Here is a 19,699-nt window from a genome sequence, read left to right as displayed (position 1 = left end):
GCCGTGCTTATCCTATGCTGGTTTGGTTGCTCACCGCTTCGTCCAGTCCACTGCTCGCTCATCGACTCGTTTCTGAACGGTGCACTACTATTGGACATTTGCAGAGAGTTACAGTGGAACCTCACTCAGGTCCGATAAGACAATCGCGTGCAGCGGGTTGCTACGAGTCGGGGATTCCGACGACTGCAGTCATTTGGCTTGTTCGGCGGCGGAGATTTCATTGTGGGCTAAACCCCGAATTTATGTGCACGCTCACCTTTGTCTTATAAGCCCCTGCCGCCGCCAATGTCATCGGAACTAGAACCAGCTACGATCGAACTGAGAATCACATGAGTCACTTTTGTTTTCAAGGATACCCTTGGCCTCAGACCTCCAACATTCCTCCAAGATGAGGAACACTATTCAGGTTCCTCGCTATGCGAGAGCAAGCATTATCGCTTCGTGCGTGGCCATGCTCTTTGGGTGCGTCTTTACCCCGCCTTACCTTCGCAAGGTCCTTGGTCTGGCTAACACGGTAATATGATTGAAGCCTTGATACCGGCAGCATTGGCCCAGTGACGACCATGCCGTCTTTCCGTCAAACATTTGGTGACTTCTCTCCCACAATGCACGGGGTCATTGTATCATCTGTTCTCATCCCTGGAGCTCTGTCAGCCCTCGTTTCTGGTGCCATGGCAGACCGATTCGGGCACGTTCTTCTCTTCGCACTGGGGTCTTTTGTCTACGGCTGCGGTGCGGCTCTTGAGTGTGCGTCGCCCAAGATTGGGCTCTTCATTTTTGGTCGTCTGATCAAGGGTGTTGGTGAAGGCATGTTCTTGAGCAACGTTTATGTGCAGGTATCCGAATTGTCCCCTGCCCGGGTTCGCGGTATTATGACGGCCCTGCCGCAGTTCTCCATCGTCACTGGCATCGTCGTTGGGTATTTTATGTGCTACGGAACCGCCCGAATAGAATCGTCATCTCTGGCATGGCGCCTTCCGTTGGCAATCGCCTCTTTACTCGGCATCGTTCTCTCCAGCACCTACTGGATAGTTCCAACGTCACCAAGGTGGCTGCTCAGCAAAGGGAGATTGGACGAGGCTCGAGTCGTGCTCGACACATTGGGGCTCGACGAAAACGAGCGAGTGGAGCTCCTCGAGCAGTCTATGTCCGAGGTGCAAGAGCACAGAGCCAATGTGACGCTCTGGGAACTCTTGCGGCAGACTTTTGCGGATTTCGGCGAGGCCTTCTCGGCTCCTTTCAGGAGCAGAACTGCGTTTGGTTGCTTCCTCATGTCGGCCCAACAGCTGTCTGGCATCGACGGAATCCTCTACTATGCCCCTATCTTGTTCACACAAGCTGGACTCGCTGGAGAGCAAGCAACTTTCCTCGCGTCCGGCGTTTCGGCGTTGGTCATTCTGGCTGTGACTGTCCCGGCCACATTTTTGGCTGATCGTTGGGGAAGACGAACGTCGAGTTTGCTGGGCGGAGTACTCATCACCGCTCTGATGCTTTTGATGGGTTCTCTATTCGCCGCTGGAGAGGTTCACGCCGACTCAGGGGCAGGGAAGTGGGTGGTCATCGTATCGATCTACCTTTTTGCCCTCGTCTACAGTTGTACGTGGGCCATCGGCTTCCGTACTTTTATGGTTGAAAGTCTGCCAAGCAAGACAAGGAGCAGTGCATCTAGCCTTGCTCAAAGTGCCAACTGGGTAAGTCTCCCTCAATGATATTGTTCTCTATGGCTCCTAGACTTTCGAGACTGAACTAACACAACATCAAGCTTTCTAATTATGTCGTTGCGCTGATAACACCAGTACTGCTGTCAAAGTCCACTTTTGGGGCATACTTTCTTTTCGCGGGTTGTTCACTTGTTTGCACCGTCGTCGTAGCGGTAGTTATGGTGGAGACGCGAGGGCATAGTCTCGAAGCGATTGAGAAGAGATACTCTGAGAGGAAAGCAACGGCTACCGGTAGATGGAAGATGACGGAGTTAAGGCCGAGGAGACTCCGAACCGATGTCTGACCTTCCAGGGTCAAAGGCAGTAGGGACAAGTAGTAGACCAGCAGCGTGTAGCAAAACCCCTACCAGGTGATTGAGCTAAGTATCGAATATACATGCTGAATAGAATACAATATTTATGCATGTACAGTCCTTGATGGCCTTAAAACCTGGCCAGGTCATCCCAGAGACCTTATTTCCCTGGTAAATACCACGCAATCGCCCTTGCTGAGGAGAGTAGCAATCTTCAACAATACGGGTACAGTCCAAATCTTCATCGTTTTTAGTGTAAGACTGCCGTTGTTATTGATCCATACACCAGTTTTAAGTTGACTAGGTTCACTGGTCCAAAGCATACTCGCTCATCACTTCGTTTCGCGATATCCGGCTCCTTGCATCCCAATTGATGGCAGCAGGTAATAGAGGGTAAGCTATAAGAGAGGCAAACAAACAAAAATTACAATACCCTCAAAGTAGACTCCTTGGATTAGCTCTTGGTTGCTCTTTATCCAGGCTACTGACCTCGGTCGTTGGTGGCGGAAGGGTCATTCTTCAGCAGCATGACCTCAGGCGCGTTCGCTCGATCTATATTAGTGCAAAAATACTGGTCTGCGAGTTTGCATGTGTAATGAAAGTCTCATAAACCCCCTTTCCATACTCGTAGTCCTCTGATGTAAGCTAATAAATACTCCTGCCCTACCCAGGCCGCCCAAAAGAAGAAGAAGAAGGGGGGAAAGGTTGTAACACCATGTGGTTATCGTAAAGTTGCGAAGCTTAGCATTAATTGTACCTACAGTTCAAAGATTTCATCAACGTACAGGCCATCTCAAGTTTTGAATAAGCCATCAAAGCTTGGGTTTTCTTGCTTCGAACAAAAGCATCTTGCCATGAACTTCCCACATGACATCTACAAATGCTTCCTCCAAAGGCCCGACGAAGCTCTCCGCGCTGTCCTCTGTATTTCCAAAGATCCCCAGGAGATTGTGCCAAAACATCAACTGTTTCCCCCATACGTTGTGTTTGACACCGCGACCCAAGATTGTCATCCCAAACAGGGTACCTTCAGGGGCGAGCAGATGTCGTAGATGGACCAACGCATCTGCCTTCCTCGCAGGGGGTCCTGGTATACAGTGAAGCAGCATCATTGTCGATATGGCGTCGAAAGAACCACCGCCCAGGTCTCTGCAGCGCAAGCCTCTCCTTTCCGGGTCAAGAAAGTCGGCAACGGTTATTTGGCATGTCGTCGTCGGGTGTGCCGCCACCGTCCGAGACCTAGCAGCATGGAGCGCTGCCCGGTTGAGGTCCACCAGGTGCACTTCCGACCCCGCCGGAAGGGGCGCATGCTCGAGGAAATATCCGGTACCGACTCCAATGTCCAAGATCCGACATGGAGAGTCTTTGCTTGATCCGGGCCGGATTGTTGTTTCGTCGACGGTGTTTGACGAACGCAATCTTAAGGTGGCATTGACAATGTGGCGGTTGAAGAATTCCCGCATCTTACTCGACGGTATATTCCAGGCGTAAGGGCAATAGAGACCCAGGACAACTGGGTCATAGACGTAGCGGAGGAACAACGGGACGTAGATCGCCGCCCCAGCGAAGGTATCTGGCTGTACCATCTTCCAGACTTCTCGTCCAACACCAAATAAATGTATGCGTTGTGAGCCAAACCGTGTGCAAATGGTCGTCGTGATCTGATATACTGCTTATTGATGTGAGACAATCAGCCCGCCAGATCGAAAAAGGTTTAGGTACGCTACCTATTCTTATCCTTGTAGGCTCCTTTGCGAAGGCAGGTTCTGTTCCTGTTGGCGACAGGAAGGTACCACGAACCTCAGGACACCATTGTCTTCCGGGCTATATCTTCCCAGAGTGTATCACGAACACCGTGACGCGCGTCGCAGCACCTGCGCGCCTGCGGAGGAATAAGAAGATCAGCTAGCCATCTTTGAGCTTGCGCCCGGAGATATGGGTATCGGCCCGCCTTCGCGATGTCTGTGCCGCGGCGTTGGTTCCTCGATGCTGCAGACTCTGGGCGAAGCCACGAGCTTGGCATGGGCGGCTTGGGGGCCAATTCATCAATGTAGATTTGCGAAGCGCGAGTCTCGCATGTTTAGGACTAAGATGAGACCCAACATCATCGCGCAAGGATTGCCAAGGCGGTCTTGAATTGCGGTGTCGGTGGGAGAGAGTTACAAATTGGACGGGCCCTACTTTGGCGTGTCGTTCGACTGTCACAGCGGGGTAGACTCTCTTTGACAGGTGTTTGGACTATAAGCACGAGCCCTTGCCGGACTCCGAAAGGAGTTGAACTGGATCACACGCCTCCTTCCACCAACTCAACTGAGCCGTCCCATCCTTTCGGGCGGGGTATGTCATGGCATGGTCATATGGGAACAACCAGTAGGATGAGTAACTTGCAAGAAATATACTGTCAACGCCCAAGAGGGCCGAGGGCGATTCATCGAGTGTGTTGAGATTCAATAAACCTAGATAGGAAAACGCCGGAGAAACTTGAGCTGCATCGCCGAGAACTACGGGTTTGATGACCAAAGAAGCTTCGAGCACAGGTATTCGCATTCGCATGTGCATGAAAATGAAATTGCCGATGAGTCCTTAGCTGATCGAAAGCATAATTAAATCATGGAGCGTTGAACACATTAGCAAGGAATAACCGCTCATGCACGGGGAATATAGCAAGTCTCTATTAGTATCTACAAGCGACTGCGTCAGGGCATGGTCGAGACCTTTGCTTATTTCCTCCGGGCCTTGAAAGTCTTCAGAGGGTTGACTTTCCGCGTACCAATCTTCTTGCGTCCTGGCTTGCCCTTATTCCTCCTCTGTTTACCACCCACCTTGCGGAATGGCACCATGCCGACATCGTTCTTTGTGAGAGAATCCTTTCCCTCTTTCGGGAGCAAGTACTCGGGTATGTGCTTCAGGTGGGGCTGCTGTCGAGCTGTTCTCAGTTCTCCGTCGTGCCGGAGATGCTGGAGTTCCGTAGGGTTCTCCTCGAAGTATCTACAAAGGGTCAGTAGGGCGCAGGCTTCGGTGGCGACGGAGATCCTGTCTAAGGCACCATCAACCGTAATCGAAAGGCACATACCTCTTGAGTTTCTCGCTCTTGAGGAGTTCCTGCTTCAACTCTCTCATACGCGCTTCGCGAACCGCCACCTTAGTGACTGCTCTCAACGCATCATTTAGACGATATCTGAACGCATCCAGATGCTCCTTCTTGAAGCTGTAGGGTTTGACCTCCTTGCCCTGCTTCGCCTGCTGCTTCTTGATTCTCGCCAGAATCTTCTCATCGTGTTCGGCCGTCTCTATGCTCGTCGGCAAGTGCTTGCGGTACAGTTCGCTAGGAACGTAGAAGGACAGAGCCATGCCTGTCCGGCCCGCTCGCGCTGTACGTCCGATGCGATGAGTGTATGACGAGGCGGATGTGGGAAGGTCAAAGTTGACCACTGCGGCAACGTTCTTGAAGTCGATGCCTCGCGATACGCCGTACTCATCGTCTCGTTTCGATTTGCGCTTCTTCTTTGATTGTTCCTTCTCCTTCTGGCGTTGCTCCGTGTCTTCTTCTTCCTCACCATCCTTTTCCTCCGCACCCATGGCGCTCTTTTCATCGGATGCAATAATAATGTCGTACACTCCGCGGTTGAACTCCTCGAGGACATGCGCCCTTGATGTGACTGGCAGCTCAGAGTTGAGGATACAGCTCCGGACCTGAAACTGTTCGAGGAAAAGCTTCAGGCGGTACGAACGGTCGACGTCGTTGACAAAAATCAGGCACTTGCCCTTGACGAGCTTGAGCTTGAAGATGATGAACGCCAAAAGAAACTTCTCGTCCTCTCCGCAACTGCAAACTGTTAACACACAACGAGCAAGGACGCTTATTTCAAGTGACATACCTGACAACGAACTGAGAAAGACTGTCCCCTTCCGTCTCCTCGTCGTCAAGATCCAATACCGTGGGTTTCCTGCCGAAAATCCCTTGAAGCTTAGTGACATCCGTTGAAAGTGTTGCGCTCATCATCGTCAACTGGACACCCTTGGGCAGCTTTCTTGCAATGTTCTCCAGGTCCTCGTTGTAGCCGTAAGACATGATAAGGTCGGCCTCGTCAAGGACCATGCACGTCAAATTTCCCAGCGACAACGCTTCGGAAACGATGTTGCGCCACGCGGTGGCTGGTGTGGAAATGACGACGTCAGGGAAGTTGGAGAGGAGGGAGCGCTGGACAGCGTCGGAGATCTTGTCGACAAGCTTGATGGCGTGAATATCTTTCGCGCAGTACGCTGAGAACTTCTCGATCGCTTTGAGAACTTGGTCGGCGAGTTCGCGAGTCGGCACAAGAATGAGGGCGGTTGTGGCGGGTGAAGAGTCGGTCTAAAGAGTCAGATGGATCCAATTGACAGGAAGAAGCGTTTACGTACAGTCTTGCGCTTCAGAATGCTAGAAAGCACTGGCAGAACGTACGCTGCCGTCTTTCCAGAGCCACAGGGAGCCTTTGCAACGACATCCTTTCCGTCCAGGGCCAACGGGATAGCCTTCTGCTGCACTATGGTCGGCTCCTTGAAGCTCTCGGCGGCGACGGCTTGAACCAGCCGTGTGTCGAGTCCAAGATCGGCGAAGGAAAGCTCAGTGGTAGTAGACTGTTCTGTCTTCGCGCGCTTCTCAGTTTTACCCGCGGGAACGGTATCTTCGGGTTGTTTTCTTTTCATCGTGGGATCGGTCGGCGTCGCAATGATATACGACGTTATGGGAAATCTGTAGAAGTCTTGGATGGAGGCGACCGAACCAGTGCCAAATCAGAAAAAAAATCTGGAGGGGCGGGTCTGGCCGTAGCTTATCTTATCGGCGATCTTGAACCATGAATGCCGATGGCTGAATAAGCATGCTAGGGGTTGCGCACCCAAACGGGTCACCTATAATGAATGTACTTCATTGTGTGTTGAGAAAGTTGCCAATCTCGGGACGTGCAGTTTTTTGGCTATATATGCTCGCAAGAAGATCTTGTTGGCGTATAAGATTTATTAAAAAAAAAAAAAAAAAAGGGGGGGGGGGGGGGAAGGCGATCATTCAGATACCTCTTGAGGTTTTCTTAAGGATTGATCTCGGCACCTATGAACAATCAAAAAACCTTCCTTCAAGGGCCCCGTTTCTGAGTCTCGAGCTTGATGGGTGAGGCACCTGGCAGCTAGTGATAACGAAGGTTAAAAACCCCCAAAGATTTGGCACTTTAGGACCTCAGTGATGCTGCTCTCTTATCAACGACTGATAGTACTGTATGTGATGCAGGTAGGACTTGATGCCTGCCAAGCTCATGACGTTTTGCTAACATGAATAACCGTTCCTAACAAAATTACATTCCGTCACTGACGAGTATCGTATCATCGTTCTTAGGTATCACAATTTGTACCTCAATTCTGCATCTGTCTCCTCAAGACCTGGTGGACCGCCATAGAGCCGCGAATGCAGCCCAACCATGTTCATCTACGTAATCTCGTCAGTGACTTCATCTTGAAAGAGATTGTAATCCGTATCTGTTAAATAGTCAAACCTACGTGTCTCGGCCCAAGTTGGTCAACTCTCTCAACTCCAAGTAGCCTCATCGAGGTAACTATCTCATCGCCGAGAACTACGAAGCGAACCAAGGTCAGCGTTTGGTTTTACAGCCGCCGGTTGTTTCTGTGTTACTCACTCTGCAACGCTCTCTCGACCCCTGCCTGTCCGCCAACCGCAAGACCGTACAGCGCCGCTCTGCCGATGCCAACGCCCTTGGCCCCCAAAGCCAACGCTTTGACGACATCCGTCCCTCGCCTGACGCCGCCGTCGATCAAGATATCAATCCTACCCAACACATGTGGACAGTGCTTTCGATCTCTAACAGCACCTGAACTGGCGTCATCGTCGTGTCCAACGCACGTCCGCCGTGGTTCGAAATGACGATGCCCTTCATGCTCGGGAAAATGGTCGCGGCATATGCGCCCTCGTGTGTTTGGATGCCCTTCAGAACGATCGGAAGCGAGGTCTGCTTGATGAGCCACTCCAGCGCCTTTTGCCATGTCAGACCCGACTCTGGGCCCTAGACTTGAGACGCCGCTCCCCCCGCGACCTCGGCCATCTTGAACCGCTCGTCTGCCTCTCTCTTGCCGGGGAAGGGCGCGTCGAGTGTGAGGACGATGAACTTGATTTGAGGAATGGCCCGGATCTGCGCCAGAGTTCGTTCGGTTGCCTCGATGCCCTTCAGGACGTATAATTGCTAAGCAAAAACCGCGTGTGGTCTAGCTTGGACAATCGCGGAAGGAGACATGGATGCGTTTTTGCTGATGATCTGTAGCCCCCGGAATCTTGAGCATGCTGCAGCGATACCCACTTCGCCGCTAGCATGGGCCAGCTTGGCCATGGCCGCAGGCGAGACATAGACGGGCATTCCAACAGGGATTCCGAGGATGTTGGTTGAAAGAGAGCATCGGCTACAATCTGCGAAGACTCGTGGTGTCAAGAGGATAGAGCGGAAGACTGCGCCATTTCCGACCTTGGTGCTTTCGTCGTCGCTCCCTGAAGCGTAGTATGAAATGGCCTTCTGGCTCAACTTCCTCAACCCTCATGACCCCTGGCATAACTATGAAGCCCGGGGCTTACTTTATCGAGACGACTACGATTAACATGCACCCATCAGTACTCGTGAGAAGACTGCAGAGAAGCTCCGCTCCCAGTCCCGTGTCCTGTAGGAACTCTTCCCCGACGTCTTCGTGGACGACCTGCTCGGAAAGAGTCGGGTGAAACTACTCGCGTTGCTACCAGGAGACTCACTCTCTGGTATACGTCCCGCCGTTCCACAGGTCGGCCTCTTACAAGCTGGTGTCGTCTCAGCCGCTGCTATGGAAGAAGACGGGAACGAGGACGAGGACGATGGTCCGGACGACCCGACGCAGCTCTCCGAGAGCGGGGAAGCCGCCAACGACAGGCGTTGGGAGGAGTCCGCGCAGCAGCCCACCACCGTCCGTGTCAGCGACTACCTTGGCGTCACCTCTGTCAGCGCCGTCCTGAGAGCCATCTTCCGCCTCTGCCCTGCCGCGAAAGAGCACACGGCCCAGCGCGTCAAGACGTGGAATGACGCCCAGAATCAATCCTAGCTGCCGCCGTTGCTGTCCCTCGCCGGAGCCGGGGCCGGGGCCGGGGCCGGGGCCGGACAGAACCCTCTGCGCGAGCTGCGCTGCATCGAGTTCTACTTTGACCACGTCCATCCCGTCACCCCGATTCTCAACGAGGACGACTTCTGGCGGACCCTTGCCTCTGGGGCTCGTCACGACGGCTCTTGGCTGGCCCTCCTCAACATGGTCTGCACCCTGGGCTCCGTCGCTTCCGGCAGCGACTCGCTGCACGTACACTACTACAAGCAGGCACGCGCCCACCTCGACATAGACTCCCTCGGCTCCGGCAACATGGAGAGCCTCCAGGCCCTCTGCCTGCTAGGCGGCTACTACCTCCACTACCGCAACTCTCCCAACATGGCCTACGCCGGCCTCGGCGCCGCCCATCGCGTCGCCATAGCCCTCGGCCTGCATCGGAAACCCGTCCCTCGCCGCCGCACCTGGTGGAGCCTGTTCTGTCTCGACACCTGGGCGAGCATGACCCTGGGCCGTCCGACCTGCGACCGCTGGGATGGTAGCACCATGGACACGCTCCTGCCGTCGTCGTTGTTACCCGACGACCACGTCGCCGCATCTCTGCGGGCCAGCTGCCTGTTCTGTCACATATGTGACCGGATCCAGCACCGATTCGCCCAGCATGCCCGCTCGCCCGCCCAGGAGGCCTTGGCCTTCGACCGCGAGCTCAGGGAGTGGCACGCCTCCTTGCCCGAGTACATGCGGGACCCGGCGAACTCCCCGCCCCGGCTGACGATGGCCCGCGAGCTCATGCGCAACCGTTACTTGAGCGTGCTGCTCATCTTGTCTCGCTGCTTCCTGCCGTATCTCGCCCAAGGCCACGGCCTCAGACGTCCTGCCAGCAGCAGCAGCAGCAAAAGCAACAGGAGAAACCGGCCGTTTGCCCGATACCTTCACTGGCCACTGCCAGCATGCCGCCGGCAGCACCCATGGCCGCCTGGTGCGCGGGCCTCGTCAAGGCCCTCGAGGTCTTCGCCGAGATGCGCCCCTGGATGCGCGCCTCGGACTGCACCCCTGAAACCGTCGCGGCGCTCTACGAGGCTGTCACCGCCGAGATTAACGAACCCGGAGCCGCCACCGGGCCCGCGACCCGCACACCCTCGGCCACAACGGACGGCATCATGGACCTGTTCGAGTGGTGCGACGAGCAGCTCACGGAACTGGACTGGGGCACTTACTTCGGCGTCGGCGGCGACGATAGGATGCATCAGCGCATGTTTGCCTTCTTCTGAAAGTTTGCCTCGATGTGCGGACGCAACGACCTGGATCATGGGCTGTTTGCTGGTCTGAGAGCCACCGTTTCCTTTCTTTCCGTACAGAACGCAAATATGGCCATGGATCGTGTTTTCTATACGTAGACGATATCCTTAAAAGGCGTCAATGTAACTAACACAAACCCTTGGCAGTAGCGTGTCTCGCCGAGGCTTTCGACAGCCGAATGGTAGCAGTATCTATGAGGATGTGACAAGGATGGGCAAACGGACACAGTACAGCCCTTAGATAGCATCATATTGCTCTATTATTATATGATGAAGTGACAAGACATCATTCACCGCATCGGCTGCATCTATCTCCTTTGGGGTTTAGACTCCCTCCGCTGCAGACAGTGGTTCCGTCCCTGTATCCCCCTAAAATCCAGCTAGGCTCGCTTGCCTTCCCTGCTCGTATCGTCCAAAAACAAAAGGCCCCCCGGGTATAGCTCACTCAAACTCCGGGCGTATAGTAGTAGTCTAAAAGCTCAAAAGAGAGCGAGAGGAGAAAAATAAAGAAAAAGAAAAGCAACCCCGTTTTCCAGAACATGAACCACCTTGGATAGGAAAAAGTGTAGACGGTGATGACCATATAGTCAGGATAGCACCGCTCACTCTCACGCGCTACCACCAAGCTTCTCCCTCCACATCTCATACCAGCCTCTGCAGCGACTTGCTGGTCCTGACCGTCTCCCGCTCCCGCGCCTTGGCCTCCTTCCGCATCCGTACGGCCATCCACATGTCAGCCTTGTCCTCCTCCCGATTCTCATAGGCGCTCTGGTACATGGTCCCAAGCGCCGAGATCCTCCGTGTGCCTCTGCGGCCGAGGGCCAGATCCGATCTAATTGGGATATCGAAAAGGCTGTCGTCGTCCTCCTGGTCTTCCTCTTCTTTGACGGGCGAGATAGGAGCCTCGTCCCAAGAGTCCAGCGATGCTCTGCGGGCGAACCGACTAGGGTTACTCAGCGTGAACCGCTTATTCGAGTGCTCTGGTGACGTGGCGCTGGGGTCCGAGAATTTAGAAATACTGTCAAAAAGTCCTGGCAGCTGCAATCCCTGTTCACCGTAACCCTCGACGCTAAATAGAAGTTCTTCCTCGTTGCCGCCGAAATGGACTGATTCCCTTTCACGGGTGGTGATGAACGAGTCCGCGTCGACGTCGTCGTCGGATGACAGGTAGTCATCCATGTTGAAGCTTGTCTCAGGGTTGGCCAGGTCCATGGGAGCCGGCAGAGCGTCCTCGAAGGCTGGGCAAAACTCGGCGAAATCGCCTGTCTCACTATGCAGCGAGGTCTGGCTGCCGTTCCTGAGCGACGATTTGGTTGCCAAATCAATCGAGGTCGTCGTGGTGCGTCGAGAATGCGTGCACTGGAAACTGCTAGTGCTTGACATGGTCGGAGACGAAGACGACATGGACCACTGACGCAAGCTGCTTTTTCTCATCGACAAATGCTCAAGGGTCTCTTCCTGTGTACCTGTCCCGCGCGGCGACAAAGGGGCCTTCGGGCTCTGACACGAGTCCTCTGGTTCCTCAAGCCACAAGCGGCCACTTCTCATCACATCTGTTACAACCGGGCATGTCAGCAGGAAGGCCTCACGAAGATGTTGACAAAAGATGACGAGGAAATCGGTAAAGGCACTAACGCGGTGAAGGGGCTGACGAGGCCACATCCGCGGAATTTTCAAAGCTCTCAACCTCAACTCGACCGACCCATCCTCTTGTTTCAATCGGTTCATCGAGCTTCGCGTTCCGTGGCCACTCGGTATGGCGGGCAGTTGCGCCTCTCGCGAACAAGGTGTGACGTTTGGATGACGATTTCTTCTGGGTTGGGGAGGAGAATGTGGAACTAGCTACTGACCCTCCGCGGGATGGCGGCCTCATCGACTGGAATGACTCGACATAACTATGGCCCGATGTCTTCGGTCGTTGTTGGACAGGCAACGAGTAATTGTGCTTGATCAGGTAAGGTGGCCTCTGTGAAGTCTTTGGCGACAACGAAGACTCGGCCAGTCCGCCACCCGAAGTCGATAGTATGCTCAGTGTGTCCAATGAGGCGTCTCCATCCAGCGTAGAGCGTCTTTTCTGGTGCCTCGCGGCAATTTGAGGGGCAGTTGCACCAAAGGTCATGGGGTGACTGTTCAAAGGTCCGGATGGGACGAATGAGGAGACAAACGAGACGGGGGCAGTTGGAATGTAAGCGCCCAACGATTGCCTTCGCCTGACGCTACCCGGCCTGGCAACGGACTCCATGATGGGTTGGCGGCTAAGAGAGCTTTCGGGGTTCAATATGTTGGACCGAAATGAGACTTGGCCGATCGACGTGGTCAACGACTTGGTGCGGCTTTCATTGACCGTGGACTCGCGACGCCCAGGATTTACGGATGTCTCCCTCTTGTCCCTTGCAAAAGCTCGTGTGGTCTGAGGTCGTGAATTTGTGTTCGTGGCGTAAAATTCCTTGACCCTCTCGGATGCCAGGTCAACACCGTTCTCGCCAATGTTCCTGTCAGCAACATCTTCGCCATAGTCGCGGGCCCCCGACGCCTTGACCCGATTTTGGAAGCCGGATGGCTTGATTTCTGACTGAGCGTCGAGAAGGTCGATAAAGCCCCTCGCGGCTGTACCAGTACTTTGCATAGACATATGACGAGAATGTGAAAACGGAGCTGACGGAGGCTGAAACAAGTCGCCCTCGAAGGGAACCGCCGAGAGATCGGCGCGTTGCTTCGGCGTGGGGGAGAAGCCTGACTTTGTTGACGATAGTGATCCGATGCGCGGTTTTCGGAACGAGAGAGGCAGGCCCCTCGACGAGTCTCTCGCCGGTTTGCTTGTTGGAGATAAGTTTCGCCAGTCGCCGCCAGGAGCGGAACTGGGACGTTGGGCACTGGTATCGCGGAATCGAGGAACTGGTGGGGCCGGAGCTGCGACGTCGAAATCCGTAATAAAAGACAAATTGGTCTCGCTCATTTTGTAATGAGAGCGTTGCAAGTTCTCAAAGACAGCTGTTGAGCCATTTCCAGCCACGGGATATGTTCCTGACTGTGTGTAAGCTGGATGGGCGTGAAGTGTATGGGAGTGTAATTGTAGTCTTACCTAGGAGCGGGGGGAGGGAAGCAGTGGTGGCATCATAGGCCTGGGCCTTGATCTCGTTTTCCGGCTTGTTGGGTGACCTCTTGGAAGAGAAGAACTTCAGGAAGCCCATTATTGCGATTTGTCGCCCGCCATGTGGCGAGGCACGCAGGCCAAGCAGCTAGCACGAACCCAACAGACGAAGCTCAGAGGCCGATAGGAAGACTGATGCTAAGCCAGGAACACAGGAAACAAGCAAGCGCTTAGATGGTGAGAGACCGAGATTCTGCCGATTATACAAGATGGAAGTGACGAGAGGATGGAGTAGAGTAGACGGCGGGCGTAGAAGAGAAGGATTAGAGCCAGTAGATGGGGGAGGGGAGGGTCTAAAAGCCAAACAGGTGGGCCAGATGGCGTCAGTTATTGAGAGGCTAGAGAGAAAAAGAAAAGGAGGGACGATGCGACATGACGAGTCGTGTGTCGGAGTGCTAAGGCTGAATGAAGTGTGCGTACAATACTCGGTATACTACTAGACATCAGGAGGGAAGCGGAGCAGGTGGGTGGAAAATGATTGACGCTAAAGCGGGTTTCGGGTCCGGGCCAGTCCAGGTCGAGGGCTTCGTACAGTCGAGACGATGCATACGACACGATCCATCGTTTAGGTAGGTACCTGAGCGTGGCTGCGTCAAGCGGCACACGGTGAAGCAGGGAGCCGTAGCGTCGCGTCTTTGAACGGCCCTCTCAGCAGCTCCGACGAGGGTTGTAATAGTCAATACTCTCTCAGGGAGCAGGTCGGGCGTTTGCGAGGCCGCATCAAGCGCGAAAGGCCCTGGCTAGTAGAAGACATGTCCCGCCATATAGACAGGCCGATATGCATACTTTGCGGCTCGCACAGAGGAGCATGTTCCCCGGTGATCCGAGTACCTTGTGGGATACCTGGCTGTCAACGATCAACTCATTTCCATATCTCTCGGAGCCGAGCAGGGATGGCCGCAGGCACGAGATCCTGTGTTGGTTTGCAAGGCAAACAAAATCCCGAACGGCAAAAGGGATTTGGCCAAGGCCCGGACATGAGGGGCTGAGAGCAGGCTTGGTGGGTGCGATAGTGACAAGGGTTCGAGCTGCTGCTCAGACGAAATAGTACATTAAAGTTCCGGGACCAGGTGAGCAAACGGACAGTACCTAGGTAGGTAGGTACTCCTAGGTGTACTCCGTACACAATATAGAGGTAGGTGGTTTACACTAGATGGTCGGACGGGGCAAAGGTGGAATGAGTGGTGGGATGGACCGCGGGCCCGTGCGAAAGTGGCGGCAAAGGGCACAGGGCAGGACGAAACAGTCTTCAAGGCCATTTCCGTGGTCCAGTCTTCCTTGGCTCGTCAGGACCTTTTCACCCGATGTAACAGCGGCCAAAGGTGTGAGACGAAAAGTAGAAAAATAAAATAAGAATGAAAAATCCCGGCCTAGGTGGCCGGTGCGGGTGCCGGTGCACTGTAAGGTAGGCACAGCACACTGAACTACAGTACTTGATGTACTGTAGATAGTTTAAATGGGGGGTCCATCCATGATGCTCTGCTTGGATCAGTGGCAAACCCTGCCCAGAAAATGACAATCAATCCGTTGTGTGACCAGCCGGTGCAGAGCCGAGGCAGATGCACTACCTACAGAGTAGTCTCCGAAGCGAACTGTGCCTGGACTAGGGTAATATGATTGCACCTATTAAAACGACCAAATTTCGATAGAAGCTGTTTCTAGGGGTGAAGATGCCGCGTCAACCATGCTGAAGTAGGTATGTATGTACATTGTAAGTACGGATACCTACTAGTATGTAGGTATGACTGATAATGTTTATGGTCGGCAGGGGGGGGGGGGGGGGAAGAAGAAGAAGAAGAAACATGGGGGCCCATCGCTGGGAGTTAGGGGTCAGGGGTCAGGGATCAGGGGTCAGAGATGCATGCCAGTTAGTTTCGCATCGGAGAAAAGAAGAAAAAACAAAAAGGAATCGGGGTGGGTTGGAAACAAGCCCGTTTGCCAGGTTCTTTGATTGGTAGCACCACCTGATCGCCCTCGAGGCTAGCGTGTGCGGCAGAAACAGAGTCAAAGAAGTTTCCTGTTAAACGGCGCCCGTCAACAGCAAATGGCTTTGTTCCCTTGGTCTCACCCAGCAAGGAAGGGCAGCAGCACTTTGATGACATGCACTGTCGGTTGACTACCGTAACCGTTTGGGATCCGAGCTCGACGGGGTTTCGCCTCCTTGATCGTTGCTGTGGTTGAGAGGTGTGTCGAGGTAACAGCAGTGTAGCATTGTCAAGTCATGTATGCTATATCAATGGAACGGTATTGGCGGCAGTTTGTTGCACTTTGTCTCCTCCTCCTCACCCCCTCTCCCCCCCCCCCCCCCCCCCCTCTCTCCCTGTCTTTATTCTCTCCCTCTCTCCGCTCGTTGAGTCAACGCGCCTCTCTGTCTTGCCTGGGTCGAGGTAGATAAAGCAAGCCACCTGCACCCGCTATCTGATGTGTGCCTGCGTCGCTGCGAGACACATATCCTGTGACCCCGCTGATTGGAAGCGGGAGGCAGCAGATCGTGCAGGGGTTTGCCCCTGGTGTCCCGTGGGCAGTGCTGGCTGCGATTGGGTTTAGGTGAATGCCGCATCCGAAAAGTCCAGTGCGAGCCGGCAAGACGGCCAGCTTGGTTCACCGTCATGTTCATATCCGATTTGCAGGGAAGTATGACCGAAATGGTCGAGGGCGAGTCCCGAGACGCAACGCAATGCAAACGACTGCTCAGGTTGACCACCCCAAATATTCAATCGCATTGGAACTTTGACGCTAGTTGCGGTGGTGCGCATTTACAGCAGTCTATCGGTTCCGTGCAGCATGCCGCCCGTTGGTCCATGATGAGTGGTAGTCAAACGAAGCGACCCACGAATAGCGTCGTAAATGAAGCGCTGTGACAATGTTTCGTGGAATCGGCTGGAGGCGATGGTGGAGTTGGTGCAACGCCCTTCGCCTCCATTCATTCACATTAGGGACTTCTGCCTCTGTTCTACTTTGCTCTGCTCCCGTGCTTTCCGCACGACCATCTTAGTCATGCCATATTACACTATTATGCAACGAATCCTGGGCGCGTATCAGTTTGGCTTGCATGACATGGAAGCCGAAGCAGGTACTACTAGTAACTAGTATGCAGCTACCGTCATTGCTTTTCTCCTTTCTGTTTTACTTATATTTCTTCTTCCAGCAGGCAGGAAATTGACGACCGTGACCATTCATTGAGACAGCAGATGTTGACACGTCAATGGTGTCGAGAGGGGAAACAGTCGTTTTGCGGTTGCATGCATATACGTCCGCTCCGTAGGTACGTAGTGTAGAGATCAAGGGGGAGGGAGGGGGAGCGGCATGGGCCATCATCGAAACCCTTCTCCTTTAACTCAACGCACTATCCAGCCGCTTGAACCGATGTGCCCATCCGGCCTCAAGGGCTTGTCGCTACTGCTCCCAAAGGCAGACGGTTGAAGCCTCAACTCAGGGGGCTCGGGTTAGCTCATTCATCATTAGCTAAACATACGCAAACTCAAACCTCCGCACCGCGATCTGAATAGCCTCCTAGCGACGATCAGCCACCACCACGTGGGACGAAATGGCCGCGTTCTATCCGAGCTCTCGTCACCAACAGGGCCGTTCCTTGTGCTAGTCTCAGTCGTATCTCGACTTTCTGCCATTCAGCCTGTCACACCTGTTCTGGACTGCACAGGAGACTGGTCGAGAAGTAAAGCTTTCCAGGTCTGCCATGTCGAGGGTCCATGGCCCGAGATATGGCCAAGTTTGTCCACGCTACCAGGCGCCATCTTTTCCGTCCATACCTCTTATCGTGGAATACCCACAGCCCGGCGCAGCTATGTCCGGGTTCGCGCATCTTAGCCGGTACAGCCGCTTGGATAGCGCCCCGTGCCCGGTGCTCGTTCGACATCCGAACGCTGAACACTGCAGCGTCCGAGCGGACATGTCAAACTGCAGGAGGTGCACGTTATCTGCCGTTAAGCTTGAGGAAATTAAGCGGGACGAAACCGGTTCTTAGCAGCCTGGAGCGCGAGGGGAAACAAGCTTCCAGATGAGACATATCGTGGGACCCCAATTGGCATGCCGTATATGACAGCCTGTGTATATCGGACCATCGTGAAGGATAATCAAGAGATAAGTTGAGGCTCTCGAAGCCCTACTGAGGAGAGACCCATGACCTTGGCCGACAAGCCATATTGTTTGCGAATGGCTCGACTGGCGCGGACAAATGTCGCCGCAGCGCTGCTATTGCTGCCGCCTGCTTTGGAACTGTCCATGTCAGGCTAGTTGGCCAATGCCTACCGGTAATCAATCTGCAATTTCAGATCGAAATTCATCCGGGTTACTCAGTCACCAAGAGACTATTGGTTGCTAACTTATAGGCCTATCGACATTTCTAATCTTAGCTCGATGCTTTCCCCGGCTTCTCATTGAGCTAGTTGCTGTCACTTGACTCACTGGCAGCCGGGACGTCAACTCAAAAAAAGGGAAAAGAACCCATCAAAGAGAAAAAGAAAGAAAAGAGAGGAAGAAGGCAGGCTCCTTCCTGTCTATGTGCGGGTTGGCTACCGTACTTATTTACCTGGATCCTTGCCATGTCCCAGACAGCCTTGCGAGTGTACATGTCGGAGACCAAGTATACTTGGCACATGTATGACACAAGGAAAGCTCCAGAGCGACCTATTTGCCTACTACCTACTTGATGACCTCTACTTTTCCCGTGTCCTTCGCCTTTGCTTCATCTTACGGTTGCATTACTGTATCTCGGTCCCTTATGGACACCAACCAGGACGGCAAGAGGAGAACTAATTGATAAGTGACGAAGCAAGAGAGGGGGGACAACAAGAGTAGGATCTCTCACACGCACCTTCCCAGGAATTTTGAGTGACTGCTTAAGGAAGCCAGAGACTTGCCGTTGAAAAGACATGCGGGTGTCACTTGGCTTCTGGATCGCCCCGCTTCAATGTTGGTCCTCACCTCCGCCTTTCTGATTCCCACCTATTGAGCCGTCGTCTCTCTGCGTTCGCACCGCCGTAAAGCCCTGTCCTCTAAAAAGCCTCTTATTCGTCCTGTATTCCTACTCCTAAAGTTGCGATTCACGAGCTGCCAGGCTGGAAATTCGCCGCAGTGCGATAGTCTCCTGCAGGACTCATCCTTTGCTCGTCCATTCAAAATGACCAATCCCAAGGACAACGATCTGCCCACCCAGCCTGACGAACTACAAGGTTAGGTGCCCTTCTTCACCGAGCACGACGGCACTCCCATTATCGAGGACACAAGGAAGAATAACAGCCCGCATCCCCTTACTCATAATGATCTCGCATCCGAGCACAGCACATCCGTCACTACGCCTGCCGGAGATGGCGCGTCCTCCAAGTCCATTACCTTTGACAGAAACAATACATTAAGTACACAGGAGCCCGAGAGAGCGGACGACTACAACTCCGGAGATATTCAGTCGAAAATGTCATCTTCTATTACAAGGGGCCGTGCATGGCACAACGATGCGAAGTTACAGTCCTCACCGGAAGCCATTGAAAACCAGTCCGGCCTTACAAGGAACCAAACAGCAGATAGTCATCGAAAGTCAAAGACGGAGTTCAATTCGATCCCGGACGAGGTTGTTCCTGTTGTTGAGCTGGACATGGCCAGGTACCCTGGCACGGATTCCCGGGCGCACAGGAAGTCCTCTACCGAATTTGGTAAAATTATGGCTCCAGGCAAGTGATCTTCTCTTCACGCACTTACAATCTCCCAACACTAATCTTGTCCCCAGATGCAGGTCTCGTAAATCAGCCGCATGTCCATAGCCAGGCCATCGCTCTACCACCTGTGGTCCCAAAGACTCGCTCCGCGCCAGAAAAAAGGCAAGACAACGGGGGACGGAAGGCGGACAGCCAGCTGTGGCAAAAGTCCGGAGCCCAGGAGTCCTCACAGCAGCTCTGGAGATGAATTCGAGTTGACGGTATATGGGCTTTCTTAGTTTATTACGTTCACGCAAGGCCTTTGGAAACATGCCCCTATGTAATGTGTAGCCATCCAGAGAATGCTTCCTGAATAGCACAGTAACTAGAAACTTCGACCAAGAATGCTTCATGCCGTATTCAACCCGTATCGAGCGTCTCCGTATTTCCCATGTCCTAAACGCCAAATGGTATCCTTGCCTTT

The 19,699-nt window shown here is 53.7% G+C and overlaps 7 protein-coding genes across 7 annotated transcripts; 3 read left to right on the top strand and 4 right to left on the bottom strand.

The window, feature by feature from the left end:
* Positions 1-211: 211 nt before the first annotated feature.
* LY79DRAFT_551249 (hexose transporter) lies at positions 212-2,116 on the top strand. The gene is made up of 3 exons (XM_060557626.1): positions 212-462; positions 530-1,691; positions 1,763-2,116. Exons 1-3 carry the CDS (start codon positions 389-391, stop codon positions 2,003-2,005), a joined length of 1,479 nt encoding a protein of 492 aa, XP_060415171.1. The 5' UTR covers positions 212-388; the 3' UTR covers positions 2,006-2,116.
* Positions 2,117-2,590: 474 nt separating this feature from the next.
* LY79DRAFT_173528 (methyltransferase domain-containing protein) lies at positions 2,591-3,803 on the bottom strand. Its single transcript, XM_060551235.1, has 2 exons — positions 3,742-3,803; positions 2,591-3,683 (listed from the first exon to the last, which is right to left on the bottom strand). Exon 2 carries the CDS (start codon positions 3,598-3,600, stop codon positions 2,827-2,829), a length of 774 nt encoding a protein of 257 aa, XP_060415170.1. The 5' UTR covers positions 3,601-3,683; positions 3,742-3,803; the 3' UTR covers positions 2,591-2,826.
* Positions 3,804-4,655: 852 nt separating this feature from the next.
* Positions 4,656-6,776, bottom strand: LY79DRAFT_551246 (DEAD/DEAH box helicase). Its single transcript, XM_060557625.1, has 4 exons — positions 6,416-6,776; positions 5,893-6,368; positions 5,088-5,840; positions 4,656-5,002 (listed from the first exon to the last, which is right to left on the bottom strand). The coding sequence occupies exons 1-4, from the start codon at positions 6,701-6,703 to the stop codon at positions 4,735-4,737; spliced, it is 1,785 nt and encodes a 594-aa protein (XP_060415169.1). The 5' UTR covers positions 6,704-6,776; the 3' UTR covers positions 4,656-4,734.
* A 612-nt stretch (positions 6,777-7,388) lies between these two features.
* LY79DRAFT_589635 (FMN-dependent dehydrogenase) lies at positions 7,389-9,232 on the bottom strand (the record flags this gene model as incomplete). Its single annotated transcript, XM_060561056.1, is given in 7 exon segments — positions 7,389-7,475; positions 7,547-7,620; positions 7,684-7,832; positions 7,871-8,058; positions 8,074-8,244; positions 8,257-8,588; positions 8,983-9,232. The coding sequence occupies 7 exon segments, from the start codon at positions 9,230-9,232 to the stop codon at positions 7,389-7,391; spliced, it is 1,251 nt and encodes a 416-aa protein (XP_060415168.1).
* On the top strand, positions 9,092-10,651 carry LY79DRAFT_551241 (uncharacterized protein). The gene has a single exon (XM_060557624.1). The coding sequence runs from the start codon at positions 9,323-9,325 to the stop codon at positions 10,442-10,444; it is 1,122 nt and encodes a 373-aa protein (XP_060415167.1). The 5' UTR covers positions 9,092-9,322; the 3' UTR covers positions 10,445-10,651.
* A 404-nt stretch (positions 10,652-11,055) lies between these two features.
* LY79DRAFT_513714 (uncharacterized protein) lies at positions 11,056-13,604 on the bottom strand (the record flags this gene model as incomplete). The annotated part of the gene is made up of 3 exons (XM_060554524.1): positions 11,056-11,966; positions 12,049-13,437; positions 13,496-13,604. 3 exons carry the CDS (start codon positions 13,602-13,604, stop codon positions 11,056-11,058), a joined length of 2,409 nt encoding a protein of 802 aa, XP_060415166.1.
* Positions 13,605-17,948: 4,344 nt separating this feature from the next.
* LY79DRAFT_649192 (uncharacterized protein) lies at positions 17,949-19,483 on the top strand (the record flags this gene model as incomplete). The annotated part of the gene is made up of 3 exons (XM_060562515.1): positions 17,949-18,167; positions 18,812-19,233; positions 19,308-19,483. The coding sequence occupies exons 1-3, from the start codon at positions 18,127-18,129 to the stop codon at positions 19,481-19,483; spliced, it is 639 nt and encodes a 212-aa protein (XP_060415165.1). The 5' UTR covers positions 17,949-18,126.
* Positions 19,484-19,699: the final 216 nt, after the last annotated feature.

This window comes from Colletotrichum navitas (assembly GCF_030913465.1).
Source record: "Colletotrichum navitas strain CBS 125086 chromosome Unknown LY79scaffold_23, whole genome shotgun sequence".
Classification (NCBI taxonomy): Eukaryota; Fungi; Ascomycota; class Sordariomycetes; order Glomerellales; family Glomerellaceae; genus Colletotrichum; species Colletotrichum navitas.
The sequence above is the reverse complement of the archived record's forward strand: the minus strand, read 5'-3'. Positions and strand labels throughout refer to the sequence as shown.